The sequence below is a fragment of the Pinus tabuliformis genome, chromosome Q (genome assembly GCF_031772625.1).
Source record: "Pinus tabuliformis cultivar Carrire ecotype Pingquan chromosome Q, CPIR1, whole genome shotgun sequence".
Lineage (NCBI taxonomy): Eukaryota > Viridiplantae > Streptophyta > Pinopsida > Pinales > Pinaceae > Pinus > Pinus tabuliformis.
Window position 1 is genome coordinate 396,174,960 of NC_142296.1, and position 22,914 is coordinate 396,197,873.

The 22,914-nt window shown below is 35.2% G+C and overlaps 1 protein-coding gene across 1 annotated transcript; it reads left to right on the forward strand.

The window, feature by feature from the left end:
- The first annotated feature begins 4,390 nt into the window (after positions 1-4,390).
- On the forward strand, positions 4,391-4,885 carry LOC149219863 (uncharacterized). The gene has a single exon (XM_089382692.1). It carries the CDS (start codon positions 4,529-4,531, stop codon positions 4,841-4,843), a length of 315 nt encoding a protein of 104 aa, XP_089238818.1. The 5' UTR covers positions 4,391-4,528; the 3' UTR covers positions 4,844-4,885.
- The last annotated feature ends 18,029 nt before the right edge of the window (positions 4,886-22,914 follow it).

The window sequence follows — 22,914 nt, forward strand, 5'->3', positions numbered from 1 at the left end:
CTTAGTTTAACCAAAACTAAATGCGCATTTTTCACACGTCATTCCTGAACTAATTTGTTTCATTATAACGTTACTTTCCCCTCACGTGTCTTCCTATCATTTTCACGTGTCTTCCTATCATTTTCACATGATAAACTGTCAATAACTCAACACCCAATTACCAAGTAACTCATGGTATCACATGGTTGCCACATAACTTAGTAACACATGGTACATTATACCTTTATATGTACTCAACATTAAGCTAACTCAATGCAACGCATGATGTATAGTTAGAAAATAATAACGTCACTTTCTAATTTGTTTCATTATAACGTCATTCCTGAACTAATTTGTTTCATTATAACGTCACTTTCCCCTCACGTGTTTTCCTATCATTTTCACATTAACAACCACATCCACACCTGTAAACAGTCAATAACTCAACACCCAATTACCAAGTAACACTTGGTATCACATGGTTGCCACATGACTTAGTGACACATGGTACATTATACCTTTATATGTACTCAACATTAAGCTAACTCAAATGCAAGGCATGATCTATTGGTAGAAAGTTGCTTAACTCAATGCAAGACATGATGTATAGGTAGAAAGTACCAACTTTGTCCACTCAATGTCACATTATATCTAGTCAAAACTCATGCAAGGCATATTGTGTAGTTTCTCGGAAATTACCACACGGCACTTCTAGCCTAAGTTTCGACATTCAATTTTGGAGATGAATTTTCAACTAATTCCATTATTTTTTTAGTTTAATAGAGTGAAAATTGCTCTTTTTCTTTTTTAAAGATAGGTAGGTTTCATTTTCATTTCTGAATTTTTTTTTTAGGGTCATGATTTTATCTTTTAAACTTTTCTTTATGTCTTTTTTTAAAAATTAATAAATTTTCAAACTCTATGATGAGGTAATTGGACTATTTTTTAAAGATTAATATAGAGCTATAAGTTATTTTAGTTTATTTTGCATTTTTTTTAATTTTTTTTTTATTTTGATGAAAAACTATTCATGGTCTTGATTAACTAATACAAATTATTATTTTTAGAAATTTTAGTTGAAGGATTTACAAGAGAGTAAAGGGTTATATTGGATGATTATTAGGCTAGATATTAGACCAATTAATGTAAAGAAACATAAAAGATGGTTCAATCATAATGACAAAGCTAGAGCTCTAATTCGCATGACCATCTCTAAATATCTTTGAATTTCACATTCAATTTATTATTACACCTCATAAAAAATCGTTGAAGTTTGAACAACTCCATGTGAAAAACAATTTGATATGATCTCATCAACCTAAAAATCAACTCATCTTTCTTGATTTGACAATTTTTTTCTTCTGAAATCCATACTATCATGGAATTTAACATCTTAAGACTCCAACTTGGTGGTTGTGGAATCAATAGTATAAATGATAACAATAATTGCAATTCTTTCTAAACTCAAAACTCCTTTTGATATTTTTGTCCATACCTTTTTATTCAACTAAAGATGCATTAAAAGCCAATTTTAAAATGCTAAGTTTTGAGCTACTTTGTGGTCAATTGACATATGTATAAGATAAGCTCCTGCATATGAGTGCACTTGACACAAGTACTAAGTAGTTCAAGCATTGTTTTCTCATGATCACAAGGGCTTCAAAGCCTTCAAGAAGCTATTTAGAAAAGCCAATTTTTGCATGACAACCAAGCTACCTATAATGACTTCCCGACATGCAAAGTATCAATAAGTTACTACATTAAAGGAAAAAAAGCCTCTTAAGTCATAATCCTTTTGTACAAACATGGGCATCTTGACACACATTGTTGGAAGAAGATGCAAGTGTTGGAAGCTACCATGAAAACCATAATATTCAATTTGATACTTCCTCCTCTGCTACTTCTTCTAAGCCTCATGCTCTTTTTGTAGTTGCATGTGACTCCTTTCATGAATGGATTTAGAATTATGGGTTTCTTGTTATATGGCCAATCATAGAGATGTTTTCTCTAGTCTTGATGATTGTACAACCCAACATATTTTTGTCCATGATAGCTTTCCTTTAGATGTTGTAGGAGTAGGAATGATAGATCTTATTGACTTGAAATTTAATAATGTATTCTCCTTATATTTTCTACAAATTTTCTTTCCATTTTCCAAATTACTCACTTTAGTGATTGCAAAACTATTGAATTTTTTTCCTCCTAATTTTGTAATTAAAGATCTAAAGCATCCATTTATTGTAATAACTTCAGGACATACTAATGTCTCTTCAAGAATATACATATTTGATAGCTTTGAGCCTTCATCACATACCACAATCATTCTAGAGTAAACTTTGCCACGAACAATTTGATTATTTAAACTAATGTTACATGCAAAAATCTATGAAGCACTAAATTGTGCACAAATTACCCCTTGTTTCATGTAATGATGGTGTTTGTTATGGTTTTTTTTTGGGTAACCATTGCAAAGATTTTTCTTTTTGGCCATTTATGTTAATCACCAACACCACTTGAATTATATTATAGTGACATTAGTGGGTCATTTCATACTCCATCATTTTATGGAGCATGATACATTCTTAATTTCATTGATGATCACATGCAACACACACGTTTACTTTGCAAAGCTCAAAAGTGAAGTTTTCAATCTTTGTCTCTTTTTAAGCAAGGTTGAAAGGAAATTTGGTCATCTCATTAAGGGGATTTTCACTAGTAATTGTAGAGAATATATTAATAAAAATTTCATTGATTTTTTTCTCTAAACACGTCATTTAAATGTCACATATAATGCCTTACAGTTGATAGCAAAATGGAGTAGTTGAATGTATGAATCAAACACTTAAGAAAATGGCTAATTATATGGTTCAACCAAAGAAATTAGCACCATTGTTTTGGATAAACAATATAAATTTTGCTAACTACATCTTGAATCATACTCCTATAAGATTTGTAAGAATGTAACTCTAAAAAAACCTTGGTTTTAGATTGATTCTAATGTTAATCACTTTAAAGTGTTTGGTTGTGAAGCCATAGAGTGAGCAATGCAACCAAAGATTGAGCAAATATTTTTTATTGTTGTGCTAAAGATGTAAAATTCTATCAGCTATGTGTACCTCACTCTTTAGAGATTATCTTTGGGAGACATTTTTTATTTGAAGAACAACTTTGAGCCTTTCTGCCTACATCTTATTTGTCACTTCTTTTGTCTTCATTTACTTCATAGGGGCTTGTTTCTTTTTAAAAGAATTATTCTTTTTCGTCGAATGATGCATATATAACATCACATTTAGTTTTTCCCCTTATAGTCAATATATAGTTCAATCTATTGATCTTGCATCTTTAGCTCCTCCTCTTAGAGTTCAATCTACAAATCCTACATCTCTAACCACTCTACTTCCGAAAGGGATCTAGAGGATTGATATTACAAGGAAAAGTATAAGCTCAACAAATTCCCTTGGGAAACTTTATAAAGAAAGGAAGTTGTTCATTCTTTAATTGGTGATCCAAGAAATCCTATAAGACACACTCTGAATTTTTGTATAGGTTGTTTAACTCGTATGGCACGACAAGTTGGGACAAAAGATCCCCGCACTTATAAACAAGCAAGTGGTCAACTTAAATAGGAAATAACTATCCAAGAAGAAATGAATTTGTTAATGACAAAGGACACTTAGGATCTTGTTCAATTTATTGAAAGCTACAAATTCTTTCATTGCAAATATGTCCACAAAACCAAGTTTTTAGTAGATAGAAATGTGGATAAGTTTAAAGATTAGTTTATTGCAAAGGGTTTCTCACATGACAAAAATATTATTTACTTAGAAACTTGGTATCAATTGCAAACATGAATATAAGATGAATCTTGTTCTTTCACTTGGGACTTCTCAAAATGAAAAAAGATAAAGTACATAGATAAAAAAGAAAATGACAAATTAACCACAATAAATACCAGTAATTACCAAATTAAGACTCGAAGAAATCCTCACATGAAAAAGCTCTAAATAACCAACGATGAATGAAAAAGTCCATAGAACACACGGCTACATAATCAAAATTCTTACTCCATTTCCACCCCTCAGAAAATGCATGTAGACTAACTGCTTAATTACAAACGTCCAAGGTAACGAAATATATATATATATATATTCTAGATCTGCTACCAAGTCTAACGACTCCCACATGTAACAAGAGACCGACTCAACTTCCCCACCTATACGTTTACCCAGTTTCCTCCCCCTGAACAACCACTCCTAGGAATCAACCAGAGAAAAAGCCGTGATGGCTCCCACCAATGAGAGGGCAAAACCCGTGACGACTCTTTGCAAAATTGTGTGGAGAAGACAGACGTGACATCCATCGTCATCCCCTCACCCGACGCACCCATCTCTTGCCATCACATTGCACTTGGCCCCATCCTCTCATCTGCATACAAATATTCATGGTTGCCCCTCTTTCTCTGCAACTGGTTTGAAGAAGTTATACTTTTTTCTTCCTCTTTTTTCTGCATATTCTTTGCTTCCTCTCAACGTATATATTTCCAATAATCATGGCAGCAGCTGCAAATAATGGATCGCTGTCTTTGAATTTCTTCTTCTGGTTTGCCATATTGTTTATAGCAGCTCTTGCTACAGGCAGGCCAATCGTTGAGGAACGGCCGTGCGAGGAGATATACATGGTTGGGGAAGGAGAAACTCTGCAGACAATCAGCGAGAAATGTAACGCCCCCTTCATTCTCATCGACAACCCTCACATCCAAGACACCGACGATATCTCTGAAGGCGTGCCTCTCAAAATAACTCACGAGAAAACAGAAGAAGAAATAAGATCCTCAGTTGTAAGAGACAACCGAAGAGTGGGTTGAATTTGATTAGTATGTTGATTCAGGTTTAATTTCTGCAAATAACATGCTGAAATGTATTTGTGAAAATTAATACTCTTGGTCTTCCCTAATTGAGTTGCAACATGACTTGCAACGATCTCTTGAAGATAGAACAGCGTTATGTAGATCAATCCGTCTCCTCCTGTAATTTTTTTCATTGTAACACATACTGTAAAGGGCGTTCTGTAATATGTAGATCAACCCGTCTCCTCCTGTAATATTTTTCATTGTAAATGACCTAATATGCTTACCCTAGTTTCTCTTCTGCTTCGATTTTCGCAGAAGGTTAACATGTATTTTGGACCATAATCTGTAATCAATAATGGAATCTATTTTGATGGGAAAACCCGCGTTTGTTCCTTCTGGTTAAGACTCGGGTTTGGTTTTCTGTGTTCGATGCAAGAACTTACTTTGGTCAGTTGTGTTACGGAGTGTCCTGGGAAGTTATTAACTTTTCCAAAAGTATATTCTATGAAGTTAGTTAAATTTGTAAAATATCATGGTTATAAACTAAGTCGGTTCAAAAAAAAATTCTTCCCTAACTGATCCTTGGAGTTGCATACGTTGGATTGAGTCATCATCTTCAGTTTTTGGACTTTATGGTCATCAGCGTGACAAATCAACATAATCTAAGGAAATTTGATACCAAAGAATGTCATGCAGGTAAATGCAACACATGTTGACAACACCAAGATCGTTAATATTCTTGGAATTGAAAATCAAAGAGAGTAACTGTATTGACAACACCAAGATCGTTAAATATTCTTGGAATTGAAAATCTAGATAAAGATGGCTCAACAGTAATAGGAGTGGAAAGAATGTGTGAAAGGAATGCGTACTATAGAAAAGTGTGCGATAAAAGTGGGGTATGTCAATTAAGCTTAGTCTAACGAGGCGGAGGAGTTGCTCATAAAGTTATGGAAATTCCGGTCATATTTAGAGAAAATCTGGCAAGGATTTTTGTAAATCCAAGTTATAGTTGTTAAACCTCAAAATTTTAGGTGTCTTAGATGTTTTTGATGGTGCTGAATCCATTTCCACCATCAAAAACATGATTCAAACACTGCCTCTACAAGATTTTTTGAATTTTTTTTGCCTAGATTCCGGCCACTTTTGGCTGTCAGGGCAATTCCTCCGCCTAACTCCTTTCAATTATGGTTAAGGTATATATATGAGATATTAGGTTTCAAATTTGGAGGGGAAGGTTGTGTATTTCAATTATGGTTAAGGTATATATGAGATATTTGGTTTCAAATTCTGAGGAGATAGTTTTTGCTAGTTGTGATAAGACTTAAGAAGTAGGCTTCCCCACCTTTTTGAAGTCTTGATTCTTATTAGATCATAAATTTTTGGTATATTTGGCTCACAAAGTATTAGATATACTTTTGGTATTATAATAAAGTTGCAATATTTGATCTTAATGTAGTCCAAATTACTCTAATAAATTACCAATTTACATAATCTATATAAAAAAAATAAAAACATAAAAAATATATAAAATAATTTCATGCGATGAAAAACAAATACCTTAAAAAAATATGATAAGCCTGTGATAAAAGTTGTACATGCCCAGTGTGGTTAAGGCGTTTATGAAATAAGTACTAATGATAAAAGATATTATAATATGTATGTTTGCACATATAAGGAATTAGGAATTGAGTAGAAAGGAGGAAGAGTTTAATAGATGCTAAACGGTTGCAATGGAAGATGAAGGGACAAGATGAACATGAAGAGATAAGAGGTGAAAGGAGAATTCAGAGAAGTTATTATAGTGAATTAGTGAAAAGAATAATGGAGATGATTGTTATTAGGATAAGCTAGTAAGAAGTTTATAATCAATTTTTAAATATGAAAGTTGGTAGAGATAAAAAAAAATACTAAGAGATTAAATTACAAATAGGTATATCAATTTTTATTAATGAGAATAAATATTAATTATTTTATTTTTATGTACAATAATCTAGATTTGAATGACTATATATATATATATATATATATATATATAAAATTTAATGTAATGTATCTTTATTCTAATATTTGTGCAAACCACTAAACTAATTCTATACGGTTTTAGATATTGGTCAACCAAGTCTATTCTTTCTTTATTATATTCGGAAAAGTTTGGAAATCTTAGGAAAGAGAATTAAGGAAGTGAAAGGATAAAACACAATGACCTATTAGTTTTGATTTTCGTGGCTATCCTAAATCAGAGAGGTTAGCAAAAACAATGAGAAGCGAAAAATGATAACTATGAAGAAGGAAATGCAAATATTATCAAGCTAATGCCATTGTCTTAGAAGTAGAATAAGATGAAATGAAGGTTAAATGTGGATACATTACAACATAATTAATTATTTTTTTTTTAAATAAGAAAATGTCAAGATTACTTATAGTGAAGTCTTAAATGTAAAAGCACTTATTAAATGTGTAAAAGATATGGAAGGATACCTTGAATTTGAGAGAATGGAAGATCTTTAAAGGACTTAATGCATCATGGAGAAAACTTGAAAGGATAAAGGGAGATTTGGAATTTGGAATAAGATGTCATGAAACTTTAGGAGATGTTTTCTTATATATTAAAATAAAACAACATTCAAGCAATTAAAAATTTGAGACAACAGAGCAATGCGTAGAGGAGTACACCAAGGAATTCTACAAAAAAATACTACATTAGAGTGTAGAGTTTAATGAAGACAAAGAAAAATGAGTTTCAACATATGTGAATGGTTAGAATTTGTCATTCAATATGAAAATAGATAATAGAACATGCATGCAATTGAGAAAGGCTACTAATTAATGTGAAATGTAGAAGAAAATCTTGGATGCAAGGAAAATAAGAGAAACTTTGGTTGATTAGGTGGTTGTGGTAGAAGTCACAATTACACACAATAGATGATACACACATGATTCGAAGAAGTAAAAATAATACACCAAGAGGTTAATCAAAAGGTCATAGATGTTTCAAAGGATGTGGAATAAGATTTATTTTTAGCAATGACATCATATAGCATTATACATGTGGAGATGAAGAGAACATGAATTTAGAGAAATATGATATTAGAATGTCTCGTATCTAATTGCAATGTCACAAAGGTCACAAATTTTCATGGGATCGTAAATTTTTATAAGATGTTCATCACAATATTTAGGAGAATCTATGAATTAATGACTAGACTTTAAGAAGCTACATGTTTCCAATGGAGTGTGCATACATATAAAGAAAATATTTGATCTTTTGAAATAGAGGATTACTAAGGAACCTATGTTCAAATGGTTTAATCTAAGTGTTTTGGGTTGGTTATGATGGGATGTTGGTATCTATTTGCATGATGTTCAACCAGAAAGGCCAATAGCTTCTTTTAGCATGAATACACAAACACACACAAACACACAATTATATGACATAAGTATTCTACTTATGGTTTTGAATTTTATGATAATATGCATGTTTTGAACCATTAGAGTAAATACTTGATGGTGTGAAAGTTCATTTTGCACGTAGATCATGGGAATGGGCATTGAAGTCTATCAATAATTAGAAAATATTAACAAAGACATGTAAAATGGGTATATTTTCTACAATTTTATGTTTTTGAATTAAAGTACAAGTTTAGAAAGGAGAATGTTGATGTGAATTTGCTAAGAAAAATAGGGTTAATGTTGGAAAAGATGAAGAATAATACAACTTGATCTTAGAATTTAAAATACATATAAAAGCAATTGAGATTTTGGACATGTTGCAGGGACATTTTTGAAACCAATTATGTAAGATAGAAGCACAAAGTTGGATTAATTCATCTATGATGGATATTTTTGAAGGGATAGAAGTTACTCATTGTGAAACCCCAAGCTAATTCCCCTTCATTGTACTTAATTCATATATTTTGATTTATAATTAAAAGGAATGATAAATTGGGGCATGGATTCCAGATTTCGAGGAAGGAGGTTGCTTGGGATTTAAGAGAAGTTTGAATTGTTTCATGACAACCATTGAAGGCTAGATAGTGTGCCTTAAAGGGATCCATTTTCCAAATTAATTGAGTTGGAAAGGACAATAGAACTATGCCTACCTTGGATAAATCTACAAGGTAGAAAGGACAAAATTGAATAAGGGATGGGTTGCATTGGTAGTTGGTGAATAGATAAGTCAACCAACATGAAGTGGAGTGGAAGGAAGTGTTGACACACAACATCCCCCAGCACCATGCAGGATAGAACCATCGTGGAAGGGAAGGAAAGGGCGACAATACTGTCTACCCATGAAATCAACAAATGGTTGCAACGAAGTAATGGGAAGGATGATGATCATACAATGTGCATCATAGAACAAAGATTATAGGAAAGAGAGAAATCGCACACATTGGGGGGAGTGAGTTCTAAGACAAGAAGAGAAAGTAAAGACAAGGCAGCAGAAAGCATTTGGGCAAGAATGAGAAAATGGTAACTCTATGATGTTGTCTTAACGCAAGGAGAAGAGACATTCTTTGGTTAAGCATTGGGAGGTGGAATAATAGCTCATAGGTGAGGCAGTAGTCTCTAGATTCCCTGTAATACTAAAGGGTGGAGATGGTTTTCTCTGGATTCCCTTGACATCTTGGGTGGATACCTGCTCCTTGGGTTCCTGGTAGGAGAAATTATTTAGCCCCATATGTCTATTCTTCTTGGTTACACAATGTGCTTTAGACTCCCTTGTTGCTTTGAGGGTGGAGGCATAGCCTCTGGACTCCCTTTATGTTTTGAGTGTGGAGGCACATCCTCTAGATTTCCTTATTGTTTTGAGGGTGGAGGCACTGCTTATGGATTACCTTATTGCTTTGAGGGTGGAGACACAACCTCTAGACTCCCTTGTTGTTTTGAGGGTGGAGGAATAGCCTCTGGATTACCTTATTGTTTTGATGGTGGAGGCACAACCTCTGGATCCCCTTGTTGTTTTGAGGGTGGAGGCACAACCTTTGGATTCCCTTTCCAATTGAGGGTGGAGGAAAAGCCTTTGGATTCCCTTGTTGATTGAGGGTGGAGGTATAGCCTCTGGATTCCCTTGTTGATTTGAGGGTTGGAGGTGGTGGACCTATGGATTCCCTATGAGATATGGACTATATGAAGCAACTAGTGGGTGGAGGTGTGTGGTCCTCTGGGGTCCCTGTTTCAACTAGAAGATTTGGTTTGATCCCTTAAGCATTGAACCTCAAGCTGTGGAATTTGGCTTGGGGGTGACTACTGCAAGAAATACTTGGTTGCATTGTGTATGGGGGTTAGTGGAGAGTAGAAGTCCCAATCTCAATTGCCTAGCTCAAATTATTAAAGATAAGTGTATGATCATGACTCTCATATCTTATTTCTTTGTGATTGTTTAATGCATTGTTTTATCATGGCTTGTAATGCTAAGGAATGAGGAATTCCTACCTAATGAACATGGTTTTTTAAAAGAATGGATAGGGAATGATTTAGATTCTTATGTTTAATTTGAGCTTAATCCTAGATTATATGGCTTTTCTGTCAGTAATGTTTGAGTCTCATGAGTCCTTGATTCAGAAATATGGTCTGTGTGCCTAAATATTGAAGAGATGGGTGAATATATGCATTTCATTTACTCTATTAAAGGAATGGTTATTATGTTATGTTTCTACTTTGTAAGTGAGGAAGGATATAGGTTTTGCAAGGGGTAATGTGTTATTTTTTAAATGTCTATGATAATGTTGAGAAATTTTGATTCCTGTGTGAATAAATGATGCTAAATACCATGTGAATGTTGAGGGATGGTTGATCCCTAGAGGATGATATATTAGTGCTTGCTCATGCTCTCTATACCATGATCATTTTCCAGAAATAGAGTCAATAATTGCTTACATTAATGTTTAGAAGCTGGTTACTCTTGTGTTCATCTTGAGCCCCTAACTTGGTCTACACGGTTGTGTATAAAAGTGATGCATATAAATATATTAATTTAATGGATTCTTGGACAAAACGACTTGGCTATCATGCCAAAATTTACTCATGAGCTAAAGAAGGACAATGTTTTTGATATAGAAGCATAGGTATAAATATCTATGTATTTGCAAGCTGAGTCAAGGTTTTGGGAAGCTCAGAAGAGATACAAGGAGGTCGGTGAAGGTGGAATCACCACAGGTATTCCATGTATATGTCGCAGGTCAGTGGGGTTTGAAAGAGTATTAAGCTCAGAAGGGATAGCTGTAAAGAGTTGTGTAAAACCAAGTAGGTGTAAGCCCATGTATTTGCGTGAAGTGGTAATCCATTAAAATTTTGGAGGAAAGGTGTTTAGCCTTGATAGAAACATGCATTCAGATGCTATAACCAAGAGCAAAGTAAAATTGTATTTGGATCATAGATTTGAGTGGAGCATTGTATAATTGTCCACATGCCCTGAAGGTTTGATACCCCAAAGAATTCAATGGGAGGCTAAGCAAGTCCCACTGGGGTCAAAATGTCAGGACAACATGGCGGGTGGGATCGTATTTTAAGCATTCGTGCGACAAGGTGGAAGACCCCCAAATCACATATAATGTGAAAGAAATAAAATTTTAGGAGTTCAAGAATTATGTGGGACTTAGGCCACGCGACATGATGGTGTATGATGTCACCCTAGAACCCTGGACCTTGTAGATTTCGAATGGAGGAAATGGTAGAACCCCCAGGATTTAAGTCATGGGGTGACATGGCACAAAGGGATTTTTTAGTGGGGACAAATGTCTTCTAGCATGAAATTTTTTGTCTAATATAGGTTAAGGGCGAGTCTAATCCATTGCCACATAACCCTAGTGATTTCGCAGGAGGCACCCCGGAACCTTTAGATGGATCCTTGAGAAGAATCTCCTGAGATTAAATCAACAGGATGAGGCAGCAGTCATGGAACCCTAATCTTGGTACGGTAACCAGTGGAAATGAAACACATGGAGGAGGGACCACTGGGGATCCATGTAGCTCAGAGGGTTGTTCCTTGGTAGTTTCAATGGGGAGTTGTATTGGAACCCACTGGGATTTTATCCCTGGGGTGACGTGGCCATATTGAGCTCGCACCCGCATCCATTTGACCAAATATTTTATACATATATATTTTATGGGTTGTCCATGTTGACCATAAGAAGGGAATTAATTCGTGACCTGGTATGAATGGGTTGGAAAATAGGTTAATGTTGCCATGTGACCGTGAGATGGTTGACTTGGATATACATGTGGGTGCCACATGGCAGGTAGATGATGTGGCACTATCTGATAGGATAATATTTGAATGGTCATATCTTTTGATCCGGGAGTCTAGTTAAGGCAAATTTTATGTCGTTGGAAAGGAACCGATGAGACAAACACAACATTAATTTTATAGCTCAAACGAGAGGATAAGATATATGGTTAGAAAGATTATCCAGAGACCTTCCCAATGGTATATTTCACTACCTCTAACTCCATAGGAATGAGGAGATATAAATATTTCATTAGGATAACCCATCCAAAGTACAAGTAGACCGACCCAACCAATTTTACAAGTTAGCCCCATAGGTGAATGTACAAACACTACAAATAAATGGGATATGAATTAATTTGTATATAACCCAAGAAAGAAGAGATGAGGAATAATTTTTGGGGTGATTCTTTGAGTCTAAAGGTGGAAACAAAAATGTGATTTATGGGGTGAATAAGCCATCTTGGCATTTCCTTTATAACTTTTATTATGGGAATTTTTGGAACTTGAATCTTGGAAGATATAAATAAAAGATAGTCATGTACCTATTGTTAGAATTTGAGACCTTGGCTTGATATAATTTCATAAATATGCTCTAAAGAAGTTAGGCCTCCTGGTGCTCCTAAAATATTCTTCAAACAAGTTAGCTTGTTATTTTCACTATATTTTTTCTTCGAGGATATTTATGAATGTGAAAGTTGGAGGATATATATATAATCTCTTCATGTACCTCTAGATAAAATTTCAGACCTCTGTTGACTATAATTTCAAATATATGGTCAAAGGAAGTTATGCTTCTTGAATGCTCCTATTTTCATTATATCTTCCTTCCTATTATGTCTCGGACTTTGAAATATGTTGGAGAAAAAGAAGAGATATCAAGGTAATTTTGAAAGAAATTTCATACTTTATTTCACTATAATTTTGGAGATATGATCTGAGGAGGTTTGTGTTCCTCAATGCTTCTTAAACATGGCATTAAACAGGTCATGTTGGTTTTTTATATGGTTTCATACTTTGAAATATGAAGAGACAAATGAGAGATTTCAATGTACCTATGGTAGAAATTTAAGGCCTTGTTTCACTGTAATTTTGGAGATATGATCTAAGAGATTTAGTGTTATTGAATGCTCTTGAAAAATGATTCAATAGGTTAACTAGGATTTTTTTCTATAACAATCTTAATAAGATGTTTTAGGCTGTGAAATATAGAGGAGATAGAGAAGAGATCTCTTGGTATCTATGATAGAACTTTCAGGACTAGATTTGCATAATTGGATATTCAGCATGTTGTGCATGTTTGTTATTGGGAGAAGTGGACTTGGTGAAGGAAGAAGTAGCGAGTAGACTTGGTGAAGGCATAAGAAATTAATAAACCTAGTGAAGGAAGAAGAAGCAGGTAAACTTGGTGAAAAATAAGTAACTAATAGACAATGTGAAGAAGCAAGTAGACTTAGTGAAGTAGTTTGATGCCTACAAATATTGGATGAGTTGGATGATAAAGTTATTCATTTTGAAATAACAAAAGAAATTTTGGATGAGTTGCAAAAGACTTATGATAGAGGTGTCATTGAAGAAATGAAAGATAAGAAGAATATAAAGGTGGATACTACATATGAAATAAGAGCAGAGAAGTCAACTTAGAAGGAAGAAGCTGTAAAAAATTCAAAGAAAGAAAAAAAATTCAAAGCTTGTGATTGTTTCAGTAATACATTAGATGCATGAGGAGTGCAATATATCTCAAGAGGATCTGGAAAATTCAAAGATATGTTATTATCCAAATGTATTAAGTATGGTAGAATAGGCCATTATGATTCTAAATATCCATATACAAAATTGGAATATCGTGATGATGAAGAAGATCTCCTAGCCATGAATTTTCAAGTTGTTGATCATCAAAATGAAGAGTCATACTTAGACGAAGAATTTTAGAGTGAGAAGATGAAAAAGAAGTGAAATCCATAGGTAAGCTAGTATTCTACCATAATTGTATAAGAATAGTTCATATTTATTTTACATGTCCACATGTAATTTTTTGAAAATAATAGCGATAAAGAAGAGCATGAAGATAAGAGAAAATATTATGTGTGAAAAGGAAATATGTGGCCGATACTAAAGAAAGTAATAGATATGAATCTAATAATAAAAAAAAGTAATTCCTACTAATGACTATGGAGGCTTAATACATTGAGTAATAGAAATAAGATTTGGATGAAGAAAATGTTGATGGAAAGGTATATTTTGAGGGAGAACTTATTAGTGCCTTAAAAGAAATAGGAAGACTTCAAAAGAAATAATAAATACCTTAAGCATATATTACAAAAATATGAAAGAAAGATTATCATTTTAATGCATTAGGGGATTTTGAGGTCTAAAATGGGCCTCGTAAGTAAATTAAAAAATAATAGTGGAGATAATAAAATAATATTAGATGACATCATCAAATTTCAGAGAGAAAAAGAAAAACTATTTTTTCAACTCATATTTTCAACTCATATTTTCAACTTATCTCCCTATGGGTTTACCCAAATTTTGAGCGGAAACAGTCGTTGGATGCATAATTTGATTCCTCATCCAAGAAGTACCCATGTTGCATGCTTTAAATGAGCCCTTCTACACGAAAACTGAGAAATACATGAAAAACGTGATTGCAATCAAGTTTTTTTATGTATTTCGCATTTTTCATGTAGCAGGGTCCATCGAAAGTATGCAACATAGGTATGCTTTGGATGAGGAATTAAATTTGCATCCAATGAGTACTCCCACTCAAAATTTGAGTAACACCTTAGGGAGATAAGTTGAAAATATGAGTTGAAAAAGTAGTTTTATTATTTTATTATATTTTAATCTTTTTAGATTTTTACTCCAAAAATGGTGAATCATCCCCCATCGTTGACATCATCATCTTGAATCCTGTTGGTTCTTATAAAGTTTATTTTGGTTGTACATTTTTCTTAGGAGGCCCATTTTAGACCTCAAAATTCTCCTAATGAATCATCAATTAACATCCTAACGATAGAAATAGAATAGGCTAAGAAAATAAAGGATACACAAATAATCCAATTGAAAGAAAAGGAAAGAAAGTGTGAAAAGCTAGATGCATAGATTGTATCCTTGAGAAAGAATCAATAGAAGAAAAATGCTCAGTTGAATCTAAAATTAAATTTTGTAAAAGGGACTGAATGATTAGCTAACATTTTCAGTTTCCATAGATATCAACTTATTACAACAGGTATTGGATATCATGAAATTGTGAAGGGAGAATCAAGCTCAAATTCATAAAAAAAAGTAACGCAAAAAGGAACGTGAAAGCTATGTTAATTTGCTCAAAAGATATATTAATAAAAACATTAGTAGGAAAGAAGGAGAGGGCCAACAAAGAAATAATCCTTAAATGGAATAAAGAAACATCAAGAAAGGAAGTGAAGACCAACCATGACCTAGGAATGGATTCAGAAGAACAATTTCCCCAATAAGGCCTTTTACTTATAGTATCAAAATCTCTTTTATGGCCATTGCTTCTCATGTAATAATTTTGGTCATAAGGAAATAGATTTAAGAGAATATGTTAGAAATTACTTTATGAAGAATAGGAGTAGGGGATCATGTAAGATCTCAAGGAATGGTTGTGGGAGCAACAATCCTAGAAATTTTAATGAGAATGGTGTAAGAAATTACAATTAATTTCCCCCTATATTAGGTTATGTTGAATGTTTCAAGTGCCAAAAAATTTGGCACAAATCTCAAGATTATAGAATAAATATATTGAGGCATCTAAATCAAAGTAAAGAAGAAGATGTGTTAGAATGGAAATCAAGGAATAAAGGTATGTATAAGAAAACAAGAGAAGAAGGAATCTTATGTGCTCTAGCTCTATGTGTTAAAAACAAAGATAGCAAGTGGTATATAGTGAGTGGATTTTCAAAGCATGTGAAAAGAGAGAAAAGTAAATTTCTCTCTCTAAAACGGGCCAAAGGAGGTAGCATCACCCTTGGGAATAATGATTAATTGGAAAAGGCACAATAATTCTTGATGATGGAAGGAAAAAAACTTAGAATATTTGATTGGTTGAATTTCTAAAGTACAATCTACTGAGTTTAATTCAAATGGTTGATCAAGGGTGTGACATCACATTTCATTATAAAGGATGTGAAATAAGAAAAGTAGGTTCATGAAGATTGGTAGCAAATGTAATTGGGTTTCCAAACAATATATATGTCCCCAATGAAATTGAAAGAAAGAAAAAGTAATATCCCTAACAAATCATCATTAAAAGAAACATATAAGATAAGTGAGAGACTACAACACCTCAAACCACATGAAGAAGATCAAAACTTTTGAGAGTGAGCTACAAGAGAAGGATTATGAAATGGAAATTTTGTAGAATATGAATTAGTAGTTGAAAGTGAAGTGAATGGTGAAATTCAATTGGAAAGAAAAGAAAAATAGGGAGAGTTTGAAATAAGGATAAGCATAAATTCAAGGGAAGAAGCCCTTTGATGTTAAAAGAGTTAAGTTGTATGAAAGGAAGCATAATCCCATGGGGAGTAATCCCAAAAGCAATAATATTAAAAGAAATTTCAATCACAGGGGGAGCAATATCAAGAGCATATATACATAAGAGGAAATGTGGCATGTAGGGATAGATAGACATAGCCTTGATGGGGGATCCTAGTTGCAAATAAAGGAGAAGTAACCAATCATAGCAAATAATTATTTTGTGTTAATATATTAGGGGGAGAAATTGTAGCCATAACTAAAAATAGCACCTTACAATTGATGTCATAGGGTGTAACAACCCTGGTGAAAATTTCATGTAATAAAAGTTAAAAACAATAACCACAGATGAATGGGACACTTATTCCAAGCTAAATGTTGGGAAAGACATCCTAGGGGGTGTTCATTTGGTTGTTTATGGCTAAGGAAATTGGCAAAGGAAATGGCTAAGGCTTTGGAAAGGAAAGATAGCATTTTTGGCACATTTATTTATTAAAATAAATTATGGAAATTGGGAGAAAAAGGAGGTGAAAGGTCATAGGTTGCATGTGAGGAGGAAAATGAAGGAAAATAATGGAAAATGAAGAAAATAGAGGCCTCATTCATAAAAAGGCTTCTGAGGATCAGTTGGTAACCTTTTGTTAGTTTATCTTTGGAGCTCTTTCATTATTCTCTCTCTCTCTCATACTCTTGGACACTTAGAGTTTTCTTGGAGCACTTTGGCATTGGAGCAAGAAAGGCAAAGAAGGTAAGAGGAAGCAAAGATTAAGCAGGAAAAGGCAGGATCAAGTAGCTACAATAGGCTTCATTGCAGGTATCGACCTGCATGTGTATTTTCCTTGCTATATTTGGCATGCATGGGATTGCATGTGCTTCTTTTCTACCATGGCATGGGTTTTTCCAGGTGTGACAGTATTTTCAGTCTAGGCTTGCCATTTCTTGATAGCTTTGATGAGATAGGTTCTCTCATTCGGTTTATGTGGGATGGCTGGATTGGATTTGAAGCTGAGTGGGGTGGATCTCTGAATTGAAAAACACATGGTTGTAGCGGTCCCTAAACTGGACTGAGGATGCATGAAGCCACTCGACTAGTAACCACTAAACTAAACTATGGGTTGTAGTAAAACCAGATTGTGTGCCTCGGTGGGTCTAGGAATCCTTACCGGTGAATGGTGGGATATACAGTAAAGCCAAGAGGTGGATTTTCTCTCAATTGGGCCTAGTGATTCTGGGATGGAATGCACTAGTATGTCTCAGTGTAGGGCCTAGTGATCCCTGGATTGGACTGCAGATGCATGTGGGAGGAGGGTGTTACAGAGTGACATTAGAGCATGGTTCAACTCTCGGACTTGATGGGTTGAATGTGTTAGTCATGCATGCATGTCAGTTGCATGTGTGTCTCTTACACTTATATATTTGTTGCAATTGCTTGATGTTGGATTAGGGTTGTAGTATCATTATCATGGATAAATTGATATTGATTTTGTGGATTGTATTTGTCATGAGTATGTGATTGGTTGTATATGGTTATTTGTTTCTTACATGTTGATTTTATGTCACCTACTTACATCCTTGTATGTTAGGTTACATTTTGAATATTTTGATTGCATGTATCTGTCTTGTAGGTTGATTAAAAAAACGGATCGATTATGTTCGACTACATGTGTTTATGCGTATTTGTAGTTGGTTAGGCATTGCTTATGCATGTTCTTGGTTGCATGTAGCAATGTGTACAATGGAGTAATGGTTGTTTTCATGCATGAGGTCATAGCATGAATTATTGATATGGGCTTGCATTGATGACTGAACCCTAGTTAGAGTGATCTTTATATGTTGATACATTTACTTGTGTGTGTCGTATGCTGTTATGATTATGTAACACATGTATCATGTTGATTTGGTGATCTTGCAAGCAAGGTATCCTCCCCGAGCTATACTAAGGTATGTTGGTTTATTGTGATTTGGTTTATCTAACATATTATGCATTGCAGGAAGAGAAAGATCAAATGGCTAGCAAGGTGGTAGATTACATTAAATCTCCCTATGTGTCAGATGATCTATGTGGTGTGGGGCATACTTCTGATTTGGCTGAGAAGCTTGAAGGAAGAGATAAGGAGTTGTAAGGAAAATAATGATCAAATCATACAGGAACACAAGAAGCAAGAGGTCAATGCTATACTTCTTCATATTTTATCAAAACTGCAGCGACAAGGGCCACTTCGGATCATCCATGCACATGAGGATGGGACTAATGGAGCATATGGAAGTAGATCTCCTGGTAGACACAGGTAAGATAGATATGACATAGTGAGAGATGGCAGGTTGTTGTACACTCTAGAAAGGAGGGGCAATGAGTACAGGTATTATTCTAGTTCTAGTTCTGATAGATATCATGATCGTCGTCTCTATCATCCTTACAGGAGGAATGATAGGGGGTATTGACCGGATGAATTCAAGAAAGAAAAACCACCTACTTTTGATGAAGATGTGAAAAATCCAGAAGATGTAGAGGCTTGGATACTTGGGATGAACAAATTCTTTGAGTTGCATGAGTACACAGATAACATGAAGGCTAGAATAGCTATCGTTAGCTTGAAAGGTAAATCAAACATTTGGTGGGAAGATGTTAAGTGGGTTAGAGACATTAGGACAGATAACTTGAATTGGCGGGAATTCAAGAGGATTTTTAGGAATAAGTACTTGTCAGAAAGGTACTACGAGAGTAAGGCAAGAGAATTGTATGAGTTAAAAATGGGATCAATGGCAGATGAAGAGTACATGACCAAGTTTTTGGAACTAATAAGGTATGTACCATATCTTACTGATGAGAAGGATAAAGTTCTGAGATTTTTCAATGGCTTGTCATTAGCATTTAGAGATCGGATTGAGTATGATGAGCCTCTATCACTTGAGGAAGTTATTGGGAAACTGAAACATTTCTATGAGAAATCAAAGCATAAGAATGAATCTCAACATGGATGGAAAGGAAAAGACAAAGATAGAGGTAATTGGTAGCATAAGAAGAAAATGCCTCAACATGAAGATGGAAAAGAAAATGTGGCTCTGCAAAAGATATTTAATGTAGCTAAATAGGGACATGGATCACAACAGCAACATCAGCATCATAGGGGTGAGGGCACTAGTCGATTGGAGTGTTGGACATGTGGCAAGGAACACCTCAGGGGAGATTCTCCTCAGCATCAGGGTGGAAAGCCAAAGATATATAGTGCTCATGAGGCACATACTGTTGGGGATGTTGGTAAGAGTATTCCATGTCTCTATGCAGTAGTGGACAATAGGTAAGAAGAACACCAGGCATCTATCATTGAGATGGACAGTAAGCTTTTTGAACAAGTTATCTCTATTTTGATTGACCCTTGATCTAATTATAGCTATGTTATCCTGACTTGGTGGATAAGTGTGGTTTTAATAAGGAGTTGCATGCAGAGTCTTGGTTAGTGAAGTTGGCTACAAGTACAAAGAAGTGAGTGCATCATTGGGTAAGAGCTTGTGCATTTGATTTAAATGGTATGCCTACAACAACACATTTAATTGTATTACCATTGGGTTCATACAGTATGTTATTGGGCATGGATTGGTTGTATCTACATAGAACCAAGGTAGACTGTTATGAAAAATATATTAAGTGTGTTGATGACAATGACAAACCAAGAGTCTTGCAAGGTAAGAAGAAATCCAAATCAGTTAGGATGGTGATAGCTATGCAAGCAACGCATATTCACAGGAAGGGGTGAAAACTATTTGTAGTATAAATTTCTAGTGATAAGGGTAAGGAGGTTGAGGATGCAGATGTGTTGAGAAGATACCCAGTGTTGCACCAGTTTTAGGATGTATTTCTTGAGGAAATTATAGAGTTTCCACCTCACAGGGAGGTAGACTTTTTGATTGATTTAGAGCCAGGGGTAGCTCCAACATTGAAAGCACCTTACAGGATGAGCACACTTGAGTTGGTTGATTTAAAATTACAGCTGAAGGAAATGCTGGACAAGGGATACATTAGGCCAAGTGTATCACCTCGAGGCTTACTGGTATTGTTTGTGAGGAAGAAAGATGGTACCCTCATATTATGCATTGGTTATAGGGAGTTGAACAAAGTGACTATCAAGAAGAGTTACCCCTTGTCAAGGTGTTGGCTTGTTGGGGCCTGACCCAGGTTCAAAGTTAGCTAGCCAAAGAAATCCCTGTACTACTGGCCCTTTCGGCAATATTCTAGAGAGCATGGACTAAGGTCTCACCCAAAGTAGTATGGGGGGGTGTTGGAACCAGGTTTCCGCACCCTTGAGATGTCTGAGGGGTTGATTCGGTCCAACTGTCAGTACCTGCACACAGGTTACTTTGCGCACTTCCCTGGCCTTCGTGCCCTGATATATTTTTCTTCGCACAGCCCTAACTGGGGCTGAGGGGCTTCCGTGCTACTGGAGTAGTGCTCTACATTATTTCCCTAAGTCACACCCACGATCTTACTTATCTTCTTACACTAGTTAGTTATCTTCGCATGAATGGATGCCTTATGTTATATTTATTAATATGACACATTCATATGAGATCGCGCAACAAATAAATAATAAACTTGCAAGTTATACCCAATAATACATAAAATAGGAAAAGATACATAGAAATATGATAAAACTTCCCTTTTATTAATGCTTCCAATGGTTACAGACTCGACCTGCCTTGCACACTTAGCTGTAGGGGTCTGCGCACTCAGTTGCGGACTACTAGGCCTCTGCGCACACAGCTACAAAGCCTTCTCCTACTCTACGATCCAAAGACACAATTTACACTTCGACTCAATCAATTCCTTAGACTCATCATGCTTCTATCTTCTCACCTATGTTTTCTACCCTTAGAGCCTCGCTCTATTTATACAATCCCATGGTCCGCGGATGTTGTTGGGAAAAGTATCCAATTCGGAATGCCCCTATCCCACTCCAAGGTGTGATAGTGCCTTAGCAACAAACAAGGAAAACTAATTGAGTATTTCTTCTTTATGAAATGTAAATGAGGGGAAAGGATGTAACTAACCTGTGTCTTCCGCTAGTTTGTTGATCCAATCACTCCTCTCTTCAGTGGCTCTCAGCTCCTTGCTCCTTCACCGGCCCAGCTTCGCCGAATTCCTGCAAGATCACAAGAGAGAGAAACTACACAAATATACAGATATACATTCATAAAAAGCTCAAGATCAGATTAAGCTAAACATGTAAGCATAACAAAACATCATTGGTACACAGCATGTAGGAGAAACTCAAATAGTTTATTGACAGAATAAGAAAGTCCAAGAGGAGATACAACCAAGTGAGTTCCAATCCAGCATCTACCTCCCAGCAAAGGAATCCCTTCCTCTCCTCCAACAAAGCATAAATCACCCAATGTACTAATCTCAATCTCAAACCAACAGCAATTCTCTGCAAAGTACAAAATTCCAGCCTCCTGAACCTCTGGGTGAGAGATCCATATATAGATGTAAGCAGAGAGGATGAGTAAGCTTATGTTTTGACTTGTGGCTTCTCTCTGTCAGTTCTTGCTTCCACTTGGAGGTTGAGAACCTCTTACTCATCACTAGTCGAATTCATTGAGGCAAGTGTCATTGGAGAAGATTCTGGAAGCTTCCAGGGTCTTTCCACCTCGTTGAATGAGCTTGCCATTTATCATTTCCCGCTCAGCGCACCCTGGTAGTGCTTCCACCTGCGTTACAGTGCACCTAGCCAGTGTAGTTTCTGCATTTCAACGTAGGCAGCTAGTGGAGCTTCTGAATTGATCCTGAATTGACTGTTTCTGAGTGGTTTTTGGTGGAGAACTTCTGGGAGAAGCTGTCATTGGTTGACCTTGTTCCTTTAGGAGCTGTAACAACATCTTTAGGGACTTTGGATCCCTTGAATTATGGACATTTCATGCTTATAGTTGTAAGGCACAAAAATGTCTATAACAGTTGCCCCCTAAAGTATGAGGCCGTTTATCGGGTGAAATGCTTTATTAGGAGGATCCGAAGTTCATTCAATGCTGGGAGGAGACCTGTAATAAGATACAATACAATACATTATTTTTCATACTGTTTTCATGATCTAGCTGAGGCGGGCATTCCCATGCTCAGCTTTATAAATTCATTTTTATGTACATAGGACAGACAATTGTCTGATGATAGACTGATGATCCTGCTGAAATCATCATCCTTTGGTAGGATGATTGTCTGTGCTGCAATGCTGTACATGTCAATGTCTTTATTTTCCCTGAATATATATCGCAGCCCGGATGGATGAAACTTGATCCGGGGTCTTCAAACTCGTTCGATCTTCACTCTAAGTACAAGTCGATCCATGTGAGAAATGCTCTGAAGTTGAAC